The following is a 24,073-nucleotide window of genomic DNA, read 5'->3' on the forward strand; positions in this document are numbered from 1 at the left end:
AACGAGGCTATATACAGGGAGTACTGGTTAGTCGAGGTCATTTGTACATGTAGGTAAGGGCAAAGTGACTATGCAGATAATAAGATAATAGTTGATTAGCAGCGAGTAGCAGCAGTGTAAAAACAAAAGAGGGGGAGTCAATGTAAACAATCCGATGGCCATTTGATTAATTGTCCAGCAGTCTTATAGTTTCGGGGTAGAAGCTGTTAAGGAGCCTTTTGGACCTAGACCTGGTGCTCCGGTATGCTTGCCGTGCGATAGCAGAGAGAACAGTCTATGACTGAATAAGATTATATGGACAGATCCTAGATCAGCCCTCCTACTGTAAGATGCTTAGTGGATATGGACCCAGGTGTCCCTTGGAAAAGAGTTATCCAATGCCCTCAATGGGACATCCTGGTTTAAATAAAGGCTAAGAATGCAGCATATAGATGAGAGTAGACCGGGCCAGGGTGGGATCTCTGTCCTGTGAGTGTTCTCACATAACAACCACAGAGACCAGGCACTTTCATTGACCCTCTAAAGAGCAGAGGGGAGGAGGAAAAGAGCATTAGGGGCTTTTAGCCCTAAGGTGTGTGTGTGTGTGTGGGGGTGGTGGTGGTGGGGGGGGGGGGGGTTCTTTTATCCTTGTGGGGACCTAAAATCCCCAAAAGTCTCCCCAAGGATAGTAAAACAAGGGACAAAATTGGGGTAAGAATTAGGGTTAGGGTAAGGATTTAGGGTTAGAATTATAGTTAGGGTAAGAATTAGGGTTAGGAGTTAGAATTATGGTTAGGGTAAGATTCATGGTTAGGGTAAGGATTATGGTTAGGGTAAGGATTATAGTTAGGGTAAGAATTAGGGTTAGGGTAAGAATTATGGTTAGCGTAAGAATTATGGTTAGCGTAAGAATTAGGATTAGGGTAAGAATTAGGATTAGGGTACGAATTAGGGTTAGGGTAAGAATTAGGGTTAGGGTAAGAATTAGAGTTAGGGTAAGAATTGGGGTTAGGGTAAGAATTAGGGTTAGGGTAAGAATTATGGTTCGGGTAAGAATTATGGTTGGGTAAGAATTATGGTTAGGGTTAGAATTATGGTTAGGGTAAGAATTAGGGTTAGGGTGATGGGTTAGTGGTTAGGTTTAGGGTTAGGAGTTAGGTTTAGGGTTAGGTTTAAGGATAGAGGTTAGGATTTTTAAGGGAAATACATTTTAGGTCACCACAAGAATAGAAGAACATGTGTGTGTGTGTGTGTGTGTGTGTGTGTGTGTGTGTGTGTGTGTGTGTGTGTGTGTGTGTGTGCATGTGTTTGTGTTTATTTAGACACCCAGTAAACCAGCGCTATCTGACTGGTGGTGTGGGAGGGAGAATTTCAGAAGAGCAAACACAAACATTATCCATCTACAGGGGGAGAGCAGGGCCTACATTACACACATACACACACACACAAAGACCTCCCACAAGGTTCATCTCAAGACAAGAGGTCAAAGGGTGAGTCCAGATAACAATGTTTGGGCAGGGCTTTGATGGGACCCCAAAACCCCTCACACACACACACACACACACACACACACACACACACACGAGTATGCATGCACGTACGCACACACCACACATGCACGTGCACGTACGCTCTGCTGTCCTGTCGGCTCAGTGGATACAAAGGGCCTCTTCCAGGGGTCATGGGTAGAAGGTCAAGGGTTAGAAAGATAGCCAGTGGTTGTTCTCTCAGGACTGGCCCACATACCACCAACCCATTCTCCTCAGGCCTCTAACCTCTAACCCCTGCACGCTCACTGACACACACACACACACACACACACACACACACACACACACACACACACACACACAGACACACACACAAAGTCCTAACCTCTCACTACAGGACCACATTACCGGCACAGCCAGATGCATTCAGAGCTGCTCCCTCTGTGTGTTTCTTTTGTGTGTGTGTGTGTGTGTGTGTGTGTGTGTGTGTGTGTTTCTTTGTGTGTGCACGTGTGTGCACGTGCGCGTGTGTGTTTTTTTTGTTGTTGAGCGAGAGAGGTGTCAGCAGTGTGAATGGTGAATGTGGCAGCAGGCAGTTCTTTGAAACGGAGCTGAATGCTCTGAAGCCAACCCCTCAGTGCGATGGGAATGGGAGTCCAGTTTAGCAGATGCTACAACTTTACTGATCAATGACTGTAAATAAACACTGTCTTTCACCATCTCCTCAATAGCTACATGGATCAATGTGGCTATCCAGGGACACAAGCTGCCCGGGGTGGGTATGGATATGGAATAGAGAATATAAGACAAGGAATCCCGGGAAAAGCTCTGAGGCAACTCTCTCTCTCTGAGCTACCTGTTTGTATCTTGAAAGAAATCAAACCGTAATGATACTTACTATGTAATTACCAGGTCACGGAATCTTTGCTACAGCTCATTAGTCCTAGAATGGTACATTGCTTCCTTGCTATCTCCCTCTCTCAGACTCAAACTTTCTCTGGTCTTTCTTCCCCCTTTCTCTTTCTCTCCAACTGTCTTCTTGCTCTCTTTTCACTGCCTCTTCTCTCCCCGTCTTCTCTCTTCCCTTTCGTACCATCTTGTCCCCTCCCTCCATTTTCCTACTCTCTCTCTCTCCGTCCCATCCCCCGATGAGGGTTTGTAATCTCTAGTGTAAATAGGACTCGTTGCGCCCCAGTGACACTCATACAAAGGGCCTGAGAAATACATAATGACTGCTAGACTATTACAATTCTACCACTATCTCACAAAAGCTCTGTCTCATCCTGCGCTCGTAAAATGACTGGTGACTCAAGGAACCCTGGAGGAACCCTGGAGTGGAGGCGTGGCTTTGTAGGGGCGCAGTTTTAAGATCGGTTTTGTTTTCACCACCAGTGAGCGTAAATGTCATTCCCGTTCATGTGTTCTGTTGTATTGTTATCACATGTTAAGATTGAACACTGACAGTCTTGTAGCTTCAGTGAGGCTAACAGAGGTGTATGAGTACCTCAGGAGCCCATTCAAATCCCAATGTTGGAATAGTTACCACTTTAGGACTTTGTTTTTGGATAGTCTGGACTTTCTATCTGTAGATGCTCTGCCGATGGTCATACTATCAACAAACTATCTGTTTATAAGCAACTGTTTGCTATGGTTAGGGTTAAGTTTAGAATAAGGGTATAGGTTAGGGTAAGGGTTAAATTTAGGGTTAGAGCTAGGGTTAGTAGATAGTTGAACTGTTACTGATAGTCTGTAGAGCATCTGGACTATCCACGTAAGGTGTTACCTCACCTTATTACTTACTATATGTCATCAGACATGTTAATATTATGAATATTTTCTTAGAATATGTGAAAATGTATTTGACTTCTTTTTTATTTCACCATTATTTAACCAGGTAGGCCAGTTGAGAACAAGTTCTCATTTACAACTGCAACCTGGCCAAGATAAAGCAAAGCAGTGCGACACAAACAACACAGAGTTACACATGGAGTAAAACAAACGTACAGTCAATAATACAATACAAAAACAAATATGGGGATGAGGTATTGGATGGGCTATTTACAGATGGGCTGTGTACAGCTGCAGCGATCGGTAAGCTGCTCTGACAGCTGACGCTTAAAGTTAGTGAGGGAGATATAAGTCTCCGACTTCAGTGATTTTTTTCAATTCGTTCCAGTCATTGGCAGCAGAGAACAGGAAGGAAAGGCGGCCAAAGGAAGTGTTGGCTTTGGGAATGACCAGTGAAATATACCTGCTGGAGCACGTGCTACGGGTGGGTGCTGCTATGGTGACCAGTGAGCTGAGATAGGGCGGAGCTTTACCTAGTAAAGACTTATAGATGACCTGGAGCCAGTGGGTTTGGCGACGAATATGTAGAGAGGACCAGCCAACGAGAGCATACAGGTCACAGTGGTGGGTAGTAGATGGGGCTTTGGTGACAAAACGGATGGCACTGTGATAGACTACATCCAGTTTGCTGAGTAGAGTGTTGGAGACTATGTGTCGGAGGCTAAAATGAAGGGCCTGCCGAGTGGCGCAGCAGTCTAAAGGCACTGCATCGGAGTGCTAGAGGCATTACTACAGACCCGGGTTAATTCCCTGGCTGTGTCACAACCGGCCGTGGCCGGGAGTCTCATAGGATGGCACACAATTGGCCCAGCGTAGTCCGGGTTGCAGAGGGGCTTTACTTGGCTCATCGCACTCTAGTGCCTGCGTGCTGACCCCGGTCGCCAGTTGAACAGTGGTTCCGGGTTAAGCTGACGGGTGTTATTTAAGGAGCGCGGTTAGGTTAGGCTGGTCATGTTTCGGAGGATGCATGACTCCACCTTCGCTTCTCCCGAGCCTGTTGAGGAGTTTCAGTGATGAGACAAGATAAAAAGTTGGGGAATAATAATAATATGTAAAATGCCATCAATATTCCAAGGACATTTTTTATTTGCTGTGTACAAACTTAATACGAACCGTAATGACATTTACACTAACGGTGTCCAAAAAGGACAATCTGAAAGCCATGCCTCCAATAAGCCACGAGTCCAATCTGAAAGGCTCTACAATATGTTATTAAAAAGGTTCAAAATGTAACCCTTCCCATCACAAAAAGGTTCCGGTTTTAACCTTTACACACGGGTCCCCGAAGACCCTTTTCAGAGGCGTTAATCAAGGAACCTTCTTGAACTAGAAAGGTTCCGCTGGTGTGGCGACCCAAAAGGTTATTCCAGACACCTTTCCTTCTAATAGTGTAGGCTGTCTGCGACACAGCCCATAGTAAAGTGAGTTTAAAAAAACAAACAAATAGACAAAACCATCAAACACAACCCAGTCTTTACCGAGGTCCGAGAGGGTATCCGTAACCCACCAGAAAAGTGTGTCCACTCCAGACTGACCATTTTGGAATGACCGAAAAACACCAACAACAAACACTAGAACAAACACCGATGATGTACTGATCTAAGCACAGAAACATTTACTTGGTAAATCTCTCGAGGATTCAAAGCGTCCTACTTTCTTTGGCACCTAATATTCTCATGTAACTGGATGGTTCCCTTCCTAGCATGATGAAAACATACCTAATCTCCCTGTTACTGTACTGATTCTATTACTGGCAGCAACAGCTCTGTCCATAGAACAATGATGGAGATACAAGACTCTGGCTATGAGAACAGTCTAGGAGATAAACAAGGACCTTGTGTACTGGCAGCCACAAACGGGAGTCAGAGAACACCCGCATTCGTAACGCGAATCGACGTGTTCAACATCAACACTAATAATAGATCAAGTCAACTTACCTGTGAATTAAACTTATAGGCTGGTCAAAAAATGTTACAATAGCGACTTGTTGCGATAGCATTAAATTATTAGGTCCATATCTCCGCCAGTAGCCGTACGCGCGGCGGTCACCTGGTCAGTACGGCGGTCGTCTGGTCAGTAAACCAAGTACCAGGCGAGAGAAATCTGGTCAGCGAGATAAACTCCGAGAGAAACTGAGTGACGCTTCTCATCCCCTGATCCCCTGAATGAAATGTCCATCCCCCTTTCACTCGGACAGTGGTATCTTCCAAGACAGGAGCCATTCGTAATCTGGACTAAACCACTTTGAATCAAGTAAGATTTTTTGAAGGCAAGATTTCAGTCTAATAAATGCACAGAACGATTCACGGAAATAGTCTATAACGAACTCAACGCATGCACCATATACTTATTTACAATATATAGGCTACATTTACGCCTATGTTATATGTTATGTTAAAGTGTGCTTGTTGACCAACGTATTTTTGTAGATATTCAATAAGAAGCTAATTATGGGCTACATTCTGGAAAAGTATGAGGTAGGCTAACCTATGCAATAGCCTAGCCCATGTTACTGCCATAGTCAGAGGCGAAGGGGTAGATGCAAACCATATGGGTACCATAATAATGTTTCGTTTACCTCTCACTCACCTGTTGTAAGTAGTAGGTGGTAATTTCTCTATGTGATGCGCTCCCTCCATCTGCTGGATGTCAGTCGGAACTACAGCACCAACTAATACATGTCGGCCCACATAGGCTTTAACAGCACATGGCATGTGCGTTCTGCAATCGAATATAACTATTTCTATTCAATAAAGGCCAATAAAATAAAACAGCAAAATAAAATATTTCGAATCTCGATCAAACCGTTTTTGCGTTGTTTTTTTTCCACCATTTTCATTTTAAACAGAATTGATGGTCCAAAGCAGGCATTTCTATCTCAATATCAAATCATTTCTGGGTAACAATAAGTACCTTACTGGGATTGTTTTGAATTAAAAGGGTCAAAAATAAACAAAAATTTTTGGCAAAATGCAATTTCTCAAGCAAGAATTTTGCTAGGACTGTCATGGAGTGGTCTGAAATAGGGGCCTAATGGGAGGGAAAACTGAAAACTAGCTGTTATAGGCAGAGAGGAGGGCAAACTCTCTTTGTTATTGGTCTATTAACATATTAAAAACAAAAAACTACTTTTTTTTAGTGAGAACTAGACATTGGAAAATTCATGAGCAACACAATGCCTACTCCACCCAAGGTTTTCTAAGCACACAGCTTTGACCTACTAGAGTAGCTATGTTGGTCTTTTGTACTTCAAACAATGTGTTTGCAGGTTGCTTAGGACTCAAACCTTCTCCAACAGCCTAACCATCTTTCATCAATATTTTTTAACGAATCCGATTTGTTATGTGAATAAAGAATTGTTAAAGTGTAAAAAAATCTGCATTTTGAAATTCCCCTCTGTGCAGCCTCTGTGACTTCTCTGAAGATTTTAACACAATTAAACCCACAATGTCTCCATGTTTCCACCATCATTGTGAAGCTATAGTTATGTTGTTGCTTTGACAAAGTCATATTTGGAGATTATTATATACTTCATGTGATTAGGGATTAATTTGAAGGAAAAACAACAACCTGTCCCTCATTTTATGGTCAACACTGTTACGTGAACTAAACTCTCATTTTCATACGGTGAAACTGCTCCTGTCCCCCCAACTAATAGCCAAATCAAAAGTGTAAAAGCAGGTGAGCTGGTTCTACTCTTTTTGGCAATTTTCTGGTGTTTTGTGGTGTAAAACTGAGTGGGTCGAGCATAACACATCAACCCTCTTACCCATAGATAGGCAGACTATATAAACATTTTTTGAATCTTGTGTAACACATGGGGATGTATGAAACTTACTCCTCAGCCTGAAGTGTCCCCATTTGTGCCAGCAAATGGCTAGCTTTTCACATGGCACTGACTGCTAAGATGCTTCAGGAGAGCAGTCATATGTGATAACAAGGCAGAGGTCCAGAGTTTGCGCCGGGTATGGGTCAAATTTGGAGGACGTGATACTCGCTAAGCAAGCAGCGTGATGTCCTTCAGAGTGGTGCCAGGTGACTCGGATCGACAGTTGCGTTCAGCTCAATGCTGGGGTCGCTGTTGAGTAAATTTGAGAAGTGAATGTAGCACATGGGGATGTGTGAAATGTTGTCCTCAGCCTGAAGTGTCCCCACTTGTGCCAACAGATACCTAGCTTTTCAAGTGGCACTGACTGGTAAGACACTTCAGGAGGGTGGTCACGCGTGCTAGTAATGCAGAGGTCCTGAGTTTGGGCCATGTATGGGACGATTCAGGAGGAAGTGGTACTTGCTAAGAAAGCAGTGTGACACCCTTAATGCTTGCATTCAATTGCCACTCCCTGTTGCACGAAACAAGCATCCATTCCCCCCTGTCAGGAGGGGATTTAAATCCGATTTAAGATCAAGTCGTCAACACTGTTACGATCAACCCAGATACTTTATTTGGCACTTAACCCCTAGAGTCGAGGTCTGCGCCCCAACGATTTCTAATTAGCACAATACAACAATCCCCATAAAAATCTGTCAATTTAAGCTAGAGAATTCATTTATTTTGAGATCCTGAGTGCTCTGGAGCAGGTTTTCATCAAGGATCTATACATACTTTGCTCCGTTAATCTTTCCCTCGATCCTGACTAGTCTCCCAGTCCCTGCCGCTGAAAAACATCTCCACAGCATGATCAAAAGGTCGTAGTCTGCTGGGTCAGTCAGGGCCAGTTCGTACTATCACGACTTAGGATATGACCCAGAGGCAGAAACAGGAGGCGGATAGTTTGGTTCTTAGACAGGTACAGATAGATAGCAATAAAAAAAATTGTAACATAGAGGCACAGAATAAGTAAGAGGAAAAACAATAAGAAATGGAGGAACTTATTCAAAAAAGATCAAGTGTAATATATTTTTTTAAGTTAAGCGAACTAGAAGGAATATGGGGGAAAATGCACCAAATTATGTTTTAATCTTTAACATAGAAATGCTTCCAAACATAATTTACAGAAACTGTTGACAAATGATCCATGATTCACCATTAATAATGTAAAATAACAGCGATACCAAATCGAATCAAATTGTATTGCTCACATACACATGGTTAGCATATGTTAATGAGAGTGTAACGAAATGCTTGTGCTTCTAGTTCCGACAGTGCAGTAATATCTAACAAGTAATCTAACAAATACACAACGACTACCTTATACACACAAATGTAAATAGATGAATAAGAATATGTACATATACAGTTGAAGTCAGAAGTTTACATACATCTTAGCCAAATACATTTAAACTCAGTTTTTCACAATACCTGTCATTTAATCCTAGTAAAAAATCCCTGTCTTAGGTCAGTTAGGATCACCACTTTATTTTAAGAATGCGAAATGTCAGAATAATAGCAGAGAATTATTTATTTCAGCTTTTATTTCTTTCATCACATTCCCAGCGGATCAGAAGTTTACATACACTCAATTAGTATTTGGTAGCATTGCCTTTAAATTGTTTAACTTGGGTCAAATGTTTTGGGTAGCCTTCCACAAGCTTCCCACAATAAGTTGGGAGAATGTTGGCCCATTTCTCCTGACAGAGCTTGTGTAACTGAGTCAGGTTTGTAGGCCTCCTTGCTCCCACACGCTTTTTCAGTTCTGTCCACAAATTTTCTATAGGATTGAGGTCAGGGCTTTGTGATGGCCACTCCAATACCTTGACTTTGTTGTCCTTAAGCCATTTTGCCACAACTTTGGAAGTATGCTTGGGGTCATTGTCCATTTGGAAGACCCATTTGCGACCAAGCTTCAACTTCCTGACTGATGTCTTGAGATGTTGCTTCAATATATCCACATAATTTCTATTTTGTGAAGTGCACCAGTCCCTCCTGCAGCAAAACACCCCCACAACAAGATGCTGCCACCCCCGTGGTTCAAGGTTGAGATGGTGTTTTTCAGCTTGCAAGCCTCCCCCTTTTTCCTCCAAACATAACGATGGTATGGTCCTAGGGCTCAGGTCCTCCGAGAGAGAGAAAGAAAGAGAGAATTAGAGAGAGCATATGTGGGATGGCCAGTCCTCTTCTGGCTGTGCCGGGTGGAGATTATAACAGAACATGGCCAAGATGTTCAAATGTTCATAAATGACCAGCATGGTCGAATAATAATAAGGCAGAACAGTTGAAACTGGAGCAGCAGCACGGCCAGGTGGACTGGGGACAGCAAGGAGTCATCATGTCAGGTAGTCCTGGGGCATGGTCCTAGGGCTCAGGTCCTCCGAGAGAGAGAAAGAGAGAAGGAGAGAATTAGAGAACGCACACTTAGATTCACACAGGACACCGAATAGGACAGGAGAAGTACTCCAGATATAACAAACTGACCCTAGCCCCCCGACACATAAACTACTGCAGCATAAATACTGGAGGCTGAGACAGGAGGGGTCAGGAGACACTGTGGCCCCATCCGAGGACACCCCCGGACAGGGCCAAACAGGAAGGATATAACCCCACCCACTTTGCCAAAGCACAGCCCCCACACCACTAGAGGGATATCTTCAACCACCAACTTACCATCCTGAGACAAGGCTGAGTATAGCCCACAAAGACCTCCGCCACGGCACAACCCAAGGGGAGGGGGGGGGGGGGGGGGGGGCAACCCAGACAGGATGACCACATCAGTGAATCAACCCACTCAGGTGACGCACCCCCTCCAGGGACGGCATGAGAGAGCCCCAGTAAGCCAGTGACTCAGCCCCTGTAATAGGGTTAGAGGCAGAGAATCCCAGTGGAAAGAGGGGAACCGGCCAGGCAGAGACAGCAAGGGCGGTTCGTTGCTCCAGAGCCTTCCCGTTCACCCTCCCACTCCTGGGCCAGACTACACTCAATCATATTACCCACTGAAGAGATGAGTCTTCAGTAGAGACTTAAAGGTTGAGACCGAGTTTGCGTCTCTGACATGGGCAGGCAGACCGTTCCATAAAAATGGAGCTCTATAGGAGAAAGCCCTGCCTCCAGCTGTTTGCTTAGAAATTCTAGGGACAATTAGGAGGCCTGCGTCTTGTGACCGTAGCGTACGTGTAGGTATGTACGGCAGGACCAAATCAGAGAGATAGGTAGGAGCAAGCCCATGTAATGCTTTGTAGGTTAGCAGTAAAACCTTGAAATCAGCCCTTGCTTTGACAGGAAGCCAGTGTAGAGAGGCTAGCACTGGAGTAATATGATCAAATTTTTTTGGTTCTAGTCAGGATTCTAGCAGCCGTATTTAGCACTAACTGAAGTTTATTTAGTGCTTTATCCGGGTAGCCGGAAAGTAGAGCATTGCAGTAGTCTAACCTAGAAGTGACAAAAGCATGGATTAATTTTTCTGCATCATTTTTGGACAGAAAGTTTCTGATTTTTTCAATGTTACGTAGATGGAAAAAAGCTGTCCTTGAAATGGTCTTGATATGTTCTTCAAAAGAGAGATCAGGGTCCAGAGTAACGCCGAGGTCCTTCACAGTTTTATTTGAGACGACTGTACAACCATTAAGATTAATTGTCAGATTCAACAGAAGATCTCTTTGTTTCTTGGGACCTAGAACAAGCATCTCTGTTTTGTCCGAGTTTAAAAGTAGAAAGTTTGCAGCCATCCACTTCCTTATGTCTGAAACACATTCTTCTAGCAAGGGCAATTTTGGGGCTTCACCATGTTTCATTGAAATGTACAGCTGTGTGTCATCCGCATAGCAGTGAAAGTTAACATTATGTTTTCGAATAACATCCCCAAGAGGTAAAATATATAGTGAAAACAATAGTGGTCCTAAAACGGAACCTTGAAGAACACCGAAATTTACAGTTGATTTGTCAGAGGACAAACCATTCACAGAGACAAACTGATATCTTTCCGACAGATAAGATCTAAACCAGGCCAGAACTTGTCCGTGTAGACCAATTTGGGTTTCCAATCTCTCCAAAAGAATGTGGTGATCGATGGTATCAAAAGCAGCACTAAGGTCTAGGAGCACGAGGACAGATGCAGAGCCTCGGTCCGATGCCATTAAAATGTCATTTACCACCTTCACAAGTGCCGTCTCAGTGCTATGATGGGGTCTAAAACCAGACTGAAGCATTTCGTATACATTGTTTGTCTTCAGGAAGGCAGTGAGTTGTTGCGCAACAGCCTTTTCTAAAATTTTTGAGAGGAATGGAAGATTCGATATAGGCCGATAGTTTTTTATATTTTCTGGGTCAAGGTTTGGCTTTTTCAAGAGAAGCTTTATTACTGCCACTTTTAGTGAGTTTGGTACACATCCGGTGGATAGAGAGCCGTTTATTATGTTCAATATAGGAGGGCCAAGCACAGGAAGCAGCTCTTTCAGTAGTTTAGTTGGAATGGGGTCCAGTATGCAGCTTGAAGGTTTAGAGGCCATGATTATTTTCATCATTGTGTCGAGATATAGTACTAAAACACTTGAGCGTCTCTCTTGATCCTAGGTCCTGGCAGAGTTGTGCAGACTCAGGACAACTAAACTTTGAAGGAATACGCAGATTTAAGGAGGAGTCCGAAATGTGCTTTCTAATAATCATAATCTTTTCCTCAAAGAAGTTCATGAATTTATCACTGCTAAAGTGAAAGTCATCCTCTCTTGGGGAATGCTGCTTTTTAGTTAGCTTTGCGACAGTATCAAAAAGGAATTTCGGATTGTTCTTATTTTCCTCAATTAAGTTAGAAAAATAGGATGATCGAGCAGCAGTAAGGGCTCTTCGGTACTGCACAGTACTGTCTTTCCAAGCTAGTCGGAAGACTTCCAGTTTGGTGTGGCGCCATTTCCGTTCCAATTTTCTGGAAGCTTGCTTCAGAGCTCGGGTATTTTCTGTGTACCAGGGAGCTAGTTTCTTATGAGAAATGTTTTTAGTTTTTAGGGGTGCAACTGCATCTAGGGTATTGCGCAAGGTTAAATTGAGTTCCTCAGTTAGGTGGTTAACTGATTTTTGTCCTCTGGCGTCCTTGGGTAGACAGAGGGAATCTGTAAGGACATCAAGGAATCTTTGTGTTGTTTGTGAATTTATAGCACGACTTTTGATGATCCTTGGTTGGGGTCTGAGCAGATTATTTGTTGCAATTGCAAACGTAATAAAATGGTGGTCCGATAGTCCAGGATTATGAGGAAAAACATTAAGATCCACAACATTTATTCCATGGGACAAAACTAGGTCCAGCGTATGACTGTGACAGTGAGTGGGTCCAGAGACATGTTGGACAAAACCCACTGAGTCGATGATGGCTCCGAAAGCCTTTTGGAGTGGGTCTGTGGACTTTTCCATGTGAATATTAAAGTCACCAAAGATTAGAATATTATCCGCTATGACTACAAGGTCCGATAGGAATTCAGTGAGGAACTCAGTGAGGAACGCTGTATATAGCCCAGGAGGCCTGTAAACAGTAGCATTAAAAAGTGATTGAGTAGGCTGCATAGATTTCATGACTAGAAGCTCAAAAGACGAAAACGTCATTTTTCTTTTTGTAAATTGAAATGTGCTATCGTAAATGTTAGCAACACCTCCGCCTTGCACGGGGGATATGGTCACTAGTGTAGCCAGGAGGTGAGGCCTCATTTAACACAGTAAATTCATCAGGCTTAAGCCATGTTTCAGTCAGGCCAATCACATCAAGATTATGATCAGTGATTAGTTCATTGACTATAATTGCCTTTGAAGTAAGGGATCTAACATTAAGTAGCCCTATTTTGAGATGTGAGGTATCATGATCTCTTTCAATAATGACAGGAATGGAGGTGGTCTTTATCCTAGTGAGATTGCTAAGGCGAACACCGCCATGTTTAGTTTTGCCCAACCTAGGTCGAGGCACAGACACGGTCTCAATGGTGATAGCTGAGCTGACTACACTGACTGTGCTAGTGGCAGACTCCACTATGCTGGCAGGCTGGCTAACAGCCTGCTGCCTGGCCTGCACCCTATTTCATTGTGGAGCTAGAGGAGTTAGAGCCCTGTCTATGTTGCTAGATAAAATGAGAGCACCCCTCCAGCTAGGATGGAGTCCGTCACTCCTCAGCAGGTCAGGCTTGGTCCTGTTTGTGGGTGAGTCCCAGAAAGAGGGCCAATTATCTACAAATTCTATCTTTTGGGAGGGGCAGAAAACAGTTTTCAACCAGCGATTGAGTTGTGAGACTCTGCTGTAGAGCTCATCACTCCCCCTAACTGGGAGGGGGCCAGAGACAATTACTCGATGCCGACACATCTTTCTAGCTGATTTACACGCAGAAGCTATGTTGCGCTTGGTGATCTCTGACTGTTTCATCCTAACATCGTTGGTGCCGACGTGGATAACAATATCTCTATACTCTCTACACTCGCCAGTTTTAGCTTTAGCCAGCACCATCTTCAGATTAGCCTTAACGTCGGTAGCCCTGCCCCCCGGTAAACAGTGTATGATCGCTGGATGATTCGTTTTAAGTCTAATACTGCGGGTAATGGAGTCGCCAATGACTAGAGTTTTCAATTTGTCAGAGCTAATGGTGGGAAGCATCGGCGTCTCAGACCCCGTAACGGGAGGAGTAGAGACCAGAGAAGACTCGGCCTCTGACTCCGACCCGCTGCTTAATGGGGAAAACCGGTTGAAAGTTTCTGTCGGCTGAATGAGCGACACCGGTTGAGCATTCCTACAGCATTTCCTTCCAGAAACCATGAGAAAGTTGTCCGGCTGCGGGGACTGTGCCAGGGGATTTATACTACTATCTGTACTTACTGGTGGCACAGACGCTGTTTCATCCTTTCCTACACTGAAATTACCCTTGCCTAGCGATTGCGTCTGAAGCTGGGCTTGTAGCACAGCTATCCTCGCCGTAAGGCGAGTACAGCGACTGCAATTAGAAGGCATCATGTTAATGTTACTACTTAGCTTCGGCTGTTGGAGGTCCTGACAAATCGTGTCCAGATAAAGCGTCCGGAGTGAAAAAGTTGAGGAGGAAAAAACAAAAATATAAACGGTAATTAAAAAGTTAAAACCGTAAATTTGTCAGGTAGCAAAACAGGTTGGCAACAAAACGCACAGCAACTCAAAAACAAGTCTGCAAGTTGTGACCGGAAATGACGTAGTACCCACCCCAAATCACATCCTGACCAAACCAAATAGAGACATAAAAAGGATCTCTAAGGTCAGGGCGTGACAGAACCACCCAGTTTATATAGTGGGGCAAAAAAGTATTTAGTCAGCCACCAATTGTGCAAGTTCTCCCACTTAAAAAGATGAGAGAGGCCTGTAATTTTCGTCATAGGTACACTTCAACTATGACAGACAAAATTTGAAAAAAAATCCAGAAAATCACATTGTAGGATTTTTTGCAAATTATGGTGGAAAATAAGTATTTGGTCACCTACAAACAAGCAAGATTTCTGGCTCTCACAGACCTGTAACTTCTTCTTTAAGAGGCTCCTCTGTCCTCCACTTGTTACCTGTATTAATAGCACCTGTTTGAACTTGTTATCAGTATAAAAGACACCTGTCCACAACCTCAAACAGTCACACTCCAAACTCCACTATGGCCAAGACCAAAGAGCTGTCAAAGGACACCAGAAACAAAATTGTAGACCTGCACCAGGCTGGGAAGACTGAATCTGCAATAGGTAAGCAGCTTGGTTTGAAGAAATCAACTGTGGGAGCAATTATTAGGAAATGGAAGATATACAAGACCACTGATAATCTCCCTCGATCTGGGGCTCCACGCAAGGTCTCACCCCGTGGGGTCAAAATGATCACAAGAACGGTGAGCAAAAATCCCAGAACCACACGGGGGACCTAGTGAATGACCTGCAGAGAGCTGGGACCAAAGTAACAAAGCCTATCATCAGTAACACACTACGCCGCCAGGGACTCAAATCCTGCAGTGCCAGACGTGTCCCCCTGCTTAAGCCAGTACATGTCCAGGCCCATCTGAAGTTTGCTAGAGAGCATTTGGATGATTCAGAAGAAGATTGGGAGAATGTCATATGGTCAGATGAAACCAAAATATAACTTTTTGGTAAAAACTCAACTCGTTGTGTTTGGAGGACAAAGAATGCTGAGTTGCATCCAAAGAACACCATACCTACTGTGAAGCATGGGGGTGGAAACATCATGCTTTGGGGCTGTTTTTCTGCAAAGGGACCAGGACGACTGAAAGGAAAGAATGAATGGGGCCATGTATCGTGAGATTTTGAGTGAAAACCTCCTTCCATCAGCAAGGGCATTGAAGATGAAACGTGGCTGGGTCTTTCAGCATGACAATGATCCCAAACACACTGCCCAGGCAACGAAGGAGTGGCTTTTCAAAGTCCTGGAGTGGCCTTACCAGTCTCCAGATCTCAACCCCATAGAAAATCTTTGGAGGGAGTTGAAAGTCTGTGTTGCCCAGCAACAGCCCCAAAACATCACTGCTCTAGAGGAGATCTGCATGGAGGAATGGGCCAAAATACCAGCAACAGTGTGTGAAAACCTTGTGAAGACTTACAGAAAACGTTTGACCTCTGTCATTGCCAACAAAGGGTATATAACAAAGTATTGAGATAAACTTTTGTTATTGACCAAATACTTTTTTTCCACCATAATTTGCAAATAAATTCATTAAAAATCCTACAATGTGATTTTTGGATTTTTTTTCAAATTTTGTCTGTCATAGTTGAAGTGTACCTATGATGAAAATTACAGGCCTCTCTCATCTTTTTAAGTGGGAGAACTTGCACAATTGGTGGCTGACTAAATACTTTTTTGCCCCACTGTAATGCTTCTTAATGCAGGGTTCTACACTAATAATTGCATTTAGGAATGTATTGATATGTTCCTTTATATATTGCAGGCCTTTATTTATGACCATCCATTTCTGATTGGTTAGTAATGGTATCTCGAGGGAAAGCTATTCATCCTCTGTCACTCTTGCTATGGCCAGACAGAGTCTTTCTCTTGCTCCATAACTGTGACAAATCCAAGCAATAGAGATGGATAGAAAAAAAGGAGCTTTCCTACACAGATCAAGCTACTACTACTAGTACTACTACTACTACTACTACTTATGGCCAGACAGGAGACAGGGCAAGGTTGGAATGTTATCAGTCACAGGCATGACTGAGGATTGGATATTTTGAGCTCTACTATTATTTGATTTATTCCCAGTTATCCCCAATTGATGTTACCTGTCCAGTCAACATCCTGTTATTTTTGTTATCCCCAATTTGTTACCTGTCCAGTCAACTTCCTGTTATTTTTGTTGGACATATTTTATACACCGTATACAGTTTTGCCAGCTTTATTTCATCTCCTTTAAATAAACACCCTCGTCTTTAGTTTTACACCACTTCCACCTCGTTCATCACATTTTGGCCATTTAGCAGACACTCTTATCCAGAGCGAATTACAGGAACAATTAGGGTTAAGGGCCTTGCTCAAGGGCACAACGGCAGATTTGTCACCTAGTTGACTCTGAGATTTGAACCAGCAACCTACCTACCCATTACCCAGTCCATAAGCTCGTAAGGGCCTCTGTGGAGTTTGGGAAACCCTGATTCAGACAGTTCTAGCTAAATTCTTGCATCAGAGAAATAGCTTTTTTCTTTTTAAACAATTTTAATTCAAAACTATTACAGTAAGGTACTTCATTGTTACCCAGAAATCAATTGATATTAAGATAAAAAATAGCTGCATAGGGAGGGAACATTCAGAGCGGGGTTTGAACCAGGATTCCTGCAGTTAGGCCTATTGGTACATTCACTATAGGACTACCACCTGTGCCATAACAATCCAGAGATCTTGAATGTCCAGGCCTCTTGATAGGGCCGTATTGTCCTTATGCAGGGAGGCTAAAGTACACTCATCACTGTGAAGTGGCCAGGGAAAGGAACCTTGATGGCTCTATGATCATTCTATAAGTAGAAATATGAACATGGCTAGGACGGGACATTATTCAGTCCAACATTTTGTTCCCCCATATATTTCCCTCTCATCTCCCACATGATGGAATTATTAAAGTGACACGCACACATCACATGCTGTCACCCGGCGGGGCAGCCACGAAGCGCAAACGTTCATTTCTCATTTTCTCTCCTTGGTCCCCCCTTCTCCCAGGCAATCTGTCTTCCTGACGGGCGCGGTCCCCCGCTAAGTGCCCACGGGCGCGACAGACAGCCGCCGGTGACTGGAGCACTCTGGCGTTGTCACGCGCTGATGGCGAAGTTTCCCCCGCTACACCGGGAACGAGTGGATTCATCTTCATCTGCCTCTCAGTGATGACTCGCCTTGTGCGGCTAACCGTCGCTGTGTCGAACACAGAAGGTAAATTAAAATAACACCTCTTTCACCTCTTGCCAGCGCTCACTTCAACTCCCCTATCTCTCTCTCTCTCTCTCTCTCTCTCTCTCTCTCTCTCTCTCTCTCTCTCTCACACACACTTACCACACATCTACACACACCACAAAAGGAAACTCTGCGAACAATTTTCCCAGCAGACAAGCCTTAAATTAGGTGTTTGGCTTGGTACTGTGCTGCCACTCTGTGTGTGGTGGTGGCGGCTGGCGGGCAGCAGACCTGTAATCCTACTGGTGAATTATGGTGTGTAGAGGAGGAGGGGATGCTGGCTGGACTGGAACAGGTGTTGGTGCTTGTCCAGCAGAGCGGAGCGAGGGGACCAGGGGTGAGGAGAGGGGAGCGAGGGAGAGGGGTGACAAGATAGGTGAGGGGAGTTAGCAGCTGATGGGAGATGATCGGGCGGGGCTATACCCATTTCCCCCCGGCCCGAGGGAGAATGATCAAGCCATTTATAAGAGCTGTCAGAAAGTGGGAAAGAGAGACACAGACATCGGGACTCGGAGCCCTCAAAGGAGATGGCCACACCAAGACCATTCAGCTCAATGCAAGACAACACAAGACAACACAACACAATGCAAGACAACTTAACTCAACACAAGACAACACAACACAACGCAAGACAACTTAACTCAACACAAGACAACACAACACAACGCAAGACAACTTAACTCAACACAAGACAAGACGGCACAAAACAACACAATGCAAGATAACTCAACGCAAGACAACAACAGAAGACAACACAAGACAACTCACCTCAACACAGCTCAAGACAACTCAACAGAAGACAACACAAGACAACTCACCTCAACACAGCTCAAGACAACTCAACAAAAGACAACACAAGACAACTCAGCACAACACGACACAAGACAACTTAACTCAACACACCATTAGGCAACACAAGACAACACAGCATTTCCCTATACAGAACTATCATTGGAAAGACCTATTGGTGTTCTGCTCAGAACCGTCCCTCACCACGTTTAGTGTACCTTGCCTTGGAGGCATCCAGCTGCTTTTGTTCAATCTTAACTTTGTCTTTTGTTACTCCAGATGCCATAGAGCTACAACGGAAAAGGGATTTAAAGGGAGGAGTCAATATGTCGCCATAGAAAAATAAAGGCAGTTTCAATTTATGGACAATGTGAAAAACTGACTGGCATTGCAATAGCATTTGCTCCAACTAGGGTGTCAACGCTATCAACGTCCCATGGTACCATGCATCTTAAATGTACAACACCTCCAACATTAAAGTCACATAAAATAGGCAGGGTGCGAAATAGACAGAACCACATGTCCCTTCAAACGTGTGCACAAGAAGAAAATGTTTTTCTAATTTAGACATAATGATGGTCAAAGTCATTTGGATGAGAATGATAGCGGTTTTGCAAGCTGTAAAGCATATCATGACCATTAGGCTTTTACACACTGCCCTGGCCTGGCATAACTGGAGATGTGCTCTGCAAACTACTCATCCCCTCTAACATCATTAAATCCCTTTAAAAAGAGCCTCATTTGAGGAGCAATAAAAAAATCTAATCATTTTATTACCAAAAGAGTATTTAACAAGTTGCTAATGAAATGCCAAAGGCAGGTTAGCTACGTTTAACCTTCAGAAAGAAAACCATGGATCACCGTCTTTGCCTCAAGGCATTGTGGGACAGAAATGTCATCCTCCATTATCCTCCACACCTGAAGTGGCACATTGCCCCTCTCACTCTGTCTCACACACACACGTACGCACACATGCACACACACACTCCCCGAGAGGGGGGCGAAAAAATTTGGTGATTCAATTAATGGACGTTCTTTATGCGTGGGGAGAGGGCACAGCTGCACATATCTTTATGCATGGGGCGGACGACACACACACACAACACACACACACACAAACACACACACACACCCACATGCCTCACACTGTGCGAAACTTCTGACGGGACACTAGGGCAGAAAGAGACACTAGCTCGCTCTCACACAGTCTGCGCACACACACACACACACACACACGGGCTGTTCACCACGGCACTACAGCGGCCGCTCCACTGGAGCTCTCTACGGGTCAATTAATGGGAAAATGAGGCACTCTCAGTCTGTCACCATAAAAGAGGGATACCGCTCATATACCGTTAAACTACCTGCCTGGGTGTGTGTGTGTGTGTGTGTGTGCTGTTTCTAGTCCCTCTTGCTCCATGGTGTGTGTGTGTGTGTGTGTGTGTCAAGGTTATTATAGTTTTACATTTTTATTCGTTTTTTGATTTTTATTTGGAATTCAGTTTAGTTTCAGTTAGTTTTTCACCAGAGTTGCTAGCTTTTATTCAGTTTAAGTTGTATACAAATATTTCTATTAGATTTTTATATTATCTCGTTTTAGTGTTAGGGACAGAAAGCGTGGGTCGTGGGAGGCTAGGGTCCCTTTGTGTTGTATCGTTTTAGTGTTAGGGACAGAAAGCGTGGGTCGTGGGAGGCTAGGGTCCCTTTGTGTTGTATCGTTTTAGTGTTAGGGACAGAAAGCGTGGGTCGTGGGAGGCTAGGGTCCCTTTGTGTTGTATCGTTTTAGTGTTAGGGACAGAAAGCGTGGGTCGTGGGAGGCTAGGGTCCCTTTGTGTTGTATCGTTTTAGTGTTAGGGACAGAAAGCGTGGGTCGTGGGAGGTTAAGGTCCCTTTGTGTTGTATCGTTTTAGTGTTAGGGACAGAAAGCGTGGGTTGTGGGAAGCTAGGGTCCCTTTGTGCTGTATCGTTTTAGTGTTAGGGACAGAAAGCGTGGGTATTGGGAGGCTAGGGTCCCTTTGTGCTGTATCGTTTTAGTGTGTGTTTTTTGGATGTCACTTCTCGCAACTGGGGGGCAGTAATACATAAGGTGACTTGACTGAATTTATGACTTGAATTTAAAAAGAGTAGCGCTGAGACTGATGTCAAACATTTGGTGAAAGGAAACTCTCTCGCCCATGTTTACACCAATCAATGTTTCTTCATCTCAGTAGGACATGTAAGAAGAATCAAATTAGCTACCTAGCCGATTTTTTACCTACCAGATTTACCCACCAGATTGAGTAGCATGAAAAACCCCCAAAAGCAGATCTGAACGCGACTGCTGCAGTAGAGAGAGAGAGAGAGAGAGAGTTTATAATTTATGCTGCTGCTCTTGCTTTTCATGAGAGTGGAGCATGGCGTGTGTAGCTTGTTGTTGACCAGTCATACAGTAAGTCATCAAGCGGCAATACGCTACGGCCATAGAGCCTCGCTCTGTGTGCTGCAAAAGTTAGGCATTACCTAATCAATGGAAGATTAACATTCTGAATGGAATTGTTGTTATTCGCAACTGTAGGATGAGAAAGCACATGCACTGCAGCTTCAGTTAGCCTGGCTAGCAAACGTTAGCTAGCTTAACAAGCTTCTCCCAGTTTGACGCACTTAAGACAGGTTCTACATAATCATACTTGATGATAAATAACCCAGCTATGGCAACTATTAGTCTACTATAGTGTGAATCGGCTTGGTTGGTTACTGTCTCTCGTCTCTCCCTCCCTGCTCCTTGTGTCACTCGAACACAGTTCGGCCCCTCCCCAGCCTGCTAGAGTGGCACCTCTATCCCTCCTCTAGCGCTTTCTCAGCTCCGGTTTATGAAGTAGCTTCAAAAAATCATTTTCTGCTGCTTCCCTCACTCAGAACGGATCGGGTCTGGATCTGACCAGGTATATACGGAATGGGTCGAGTTGTCCTTGGGTCCATTCGGAACGGGTCTCTTATATTTATAACAATTATTTATCAGGTGTGAAGGTGTGAAGGGGTCCACATTTTTGGACCCGTGAAGATCTCTACTATGCAATGCATGTTTCCAGGAGGATGCACTGCCAACTGGTTTGCATGCCCTGGCGAAGGGCCCTATCATGCGGACGAGGTCGTTGGAGTTCGTTGGTCCCCAGTGGTGGTGAATATAGCTAGAGTAGCTAGAACATAGACTGCTGGTTATGTATCTGGCTATGTATATTTTGATAATCATTATGACTATCATCTCTAGCATAGCTGACGTTAGCCAGCTAGCTAGCTACCCTAACTAGCTAAATAACATTAACCTACCTCAATACAACTCAGATTTGGCTTGGAAACATAATAACATGATTGCGATGTCACCAGATTGACTTTAGATGTAGTATAACTAGCCAGCTAACTAAGATTGAGTGGACCACTGTATTTTAGCTAGCTTACATTATTATTGCTAGCTATTTTGTTTTTATGCATTTAGCTAGTAACAGTAATGACAACATTGTCATCTCTCTAAAGTAAATTTGACAACATCATAATATGGCAAAGTTGTTTCCTACTAATTATTTGCCTACTTTAGCCATTTCATCGTATTTCCATGCCACTCTAAGTTAGTGCAATTTAGACAAAACAGTCAAATTAGTCTCAGAGGTGTAACCTATGTCTAGGGAACAAATAAATATGGGATGCTTCTATGGTGGTACTAACTAACTCATGTCTGACTAAAACTGTACTAACTAGCAGCAACAAGTTCTCCCAAGTGGTGCAGTGGTCTAAGGCACTGCATCTCAGTGCTATAGGTGCCACTACAGACCCTGGTTTGATTACAGGCGGTATCACAACCGGCCGTGATTGGGAGTCCCATAGGGCGGCGCACAATTGGCCCAGCGCCATTTGGCCGAGGTAGGCCGTCATTGTAAATAAGAATTTGTTCTTGACTGACTTGCTTAGGGAAATAAATAAAACAAACCCAGTAGCATAGCAAAACATGTCACAGTTGGTTGCGTAGTGTAACGGTGTCACCGGCCTGAATCTAATCCAATCTGGAGTCTACATCTGTAAAGTATAGAATTAGCATCCAAACGAGATGACGTTATTTCTCAAGCTAAACTTGAGGGATGATGACAGTTGGTTGCCAGACTGATCTTCTGGTCATGATCGGATGCCGGAACCTACCAGAAGGAGCGAAGGTGGGTATAATAACCTGCCCAGCAATGTGATTGCAATGATTTAGCGACCTCCAAAAATAATTGTATTCACTGTTCACTTGCTATTTTCACAGCTTGTCAGGCAAGACTTCAGAATAAAAGTGTGACATGCGACACAACTACCCACGTGACACCTCCTCCGTTGTTGCCAGTCTCCCTTGACTCCCATGAAAAGAACACGCCATCTTGAGGCCTCTGATAGTGACCCGAGTTACTGCACGGAACACACAGGCGGCTTCATCGACAACACACGTGAAATATGAAGGGTTGTTTTCTATTAGGCTTGATAAACTATTAGGCTAATTCCCCAGCCAAGCAGATACTAGTAGAGTCATTTCGGTTGTGAAGTGTGTTAGCAATAAGCTTTGTCTTTTCTTGAGAACAAAATACAATTGACCACTTGGCTGTCTATTATATAACCCTGTCACAGGCCCTCCCAATCAACACCACCTCATAATATTGCCTGCTGCAGTTGTTGGAGAGATGTCCAGTTTGCAGCCCAACATGCAGCCTAGAGAAGACCAGAAAGGGGGCCCTCATCAGCATCATGCAGACATGCCCTCGCTGTGAGCATTCCTGTGAATGGAACAGTCGGCCACATGTTGGCCAGCAACCTTCACCTGTCAGCGGAAACAGCTTTCACGGGCTCATTTGTACAAATACAGAAGGTAGCCCACTTCATTACTTTGATACATTTGAAAACCCAATTGTGAAACATAATTTATGCAAACTGACATTATTTGTTGCTTATTTTCTACTTCACTTCGCATGTTATGATACCTGAAGTGAAATAGAAAGGGGAATGCAGAGATCAGGTTGGTTCCACCAGGCTAATCATTACCACTACTGATCATGGAGGTGCTTTTGCCAGACGGCAGCCTCAGTCATTGGATGGGAAGACCGTAATTGGCTCGGTTTTATCTGACCTGTTCAAACTTCAACATTGTACCTGTTTGTGTGTCAGATATGACCTATCCTATCTGCCGTTGGTAGAACAGTGACTGTGTGTATGTGTTCACAGAAACATTTATGGCACCAGCACATGGAGACTTGCAAGATGATGTGATGAAGTCCAGACTGACAGACGGGCTTGATACTGATGTCTGATTGATAAAAAAATGTGAATGGTATCAGTCAATATGGGGAGTGAGAAACCCTGTGTATTCTGCACCTGGATCAGGGAACTCCTGTTGTATACTGGTCACCACACGGGAAGTTATGACCATTCTGACATGTTTGCCATGGTTGCCCCATTAACACCAGACAAAATGCTGATAGGCACAGTATCTGTATCAGCTGGGAATGACAATGAAAGATGAAAGGTGCACATTGTTATATTAGCAGACCACTGCTTCTATGGTATTATGTAAAGGGTTGTTTATTCTACATTGACCTGTTACTGCATTTGAAAGTTATCAAAACACTTAGTTTAGAATATTTACATAAATTCCGCAATTGCATTCTTCTCATATCTACT

The 24,073-nt window shown here is 43.9% G+C and overlaps 1 protein-coding gene across 2 annotated transcripts in view; it reads right to left on the reverse strand.

Moving 5' to 3' along the window:
* Window positions 1–5,451, reverse strand: part of LOC139383536 (protein GREB1-like) — a 99,289-nt gene extending 93,838 nt beyond the window's left edge. The window contains exon 1 of one of the 2 annotated variants that reach the window (XM_071128106.1): window positions 5,255–5,451. In XM_071128106.1, coding sequence (XP_070984207.1) covers window positions 5,255–5,316 — 62 coding nt within the window. In that variant the 5' untranslated portion in view covers window positions 5,317–5,451. The remainder of the gene's footprint in view (window positions 1–5,254) is intronic. The other variant, XM_071128105.1, reaches the window with a different exon arrangement.
* Between the last annotated feature and the right edge of the window lie 18,622 nt (window positions 5,452–24,073).

This window comes from Oncorhynchus clarkii, chromosome 25 (genome assembly GCF_045791955.1).
Source record: "Oncorhynchus clarkii lewisi isolate Uvic-CL-2024 chromosome 25, UVic_Ocla_1.0, whole genome shotgun sequence".
Lineage (NCBI taxonomy): Eukaryota > Metazoa > Chordata > Actinopteri > Salmoniformes > Salmonidae > Oncorhynchus > Oncorhynchus clarkii.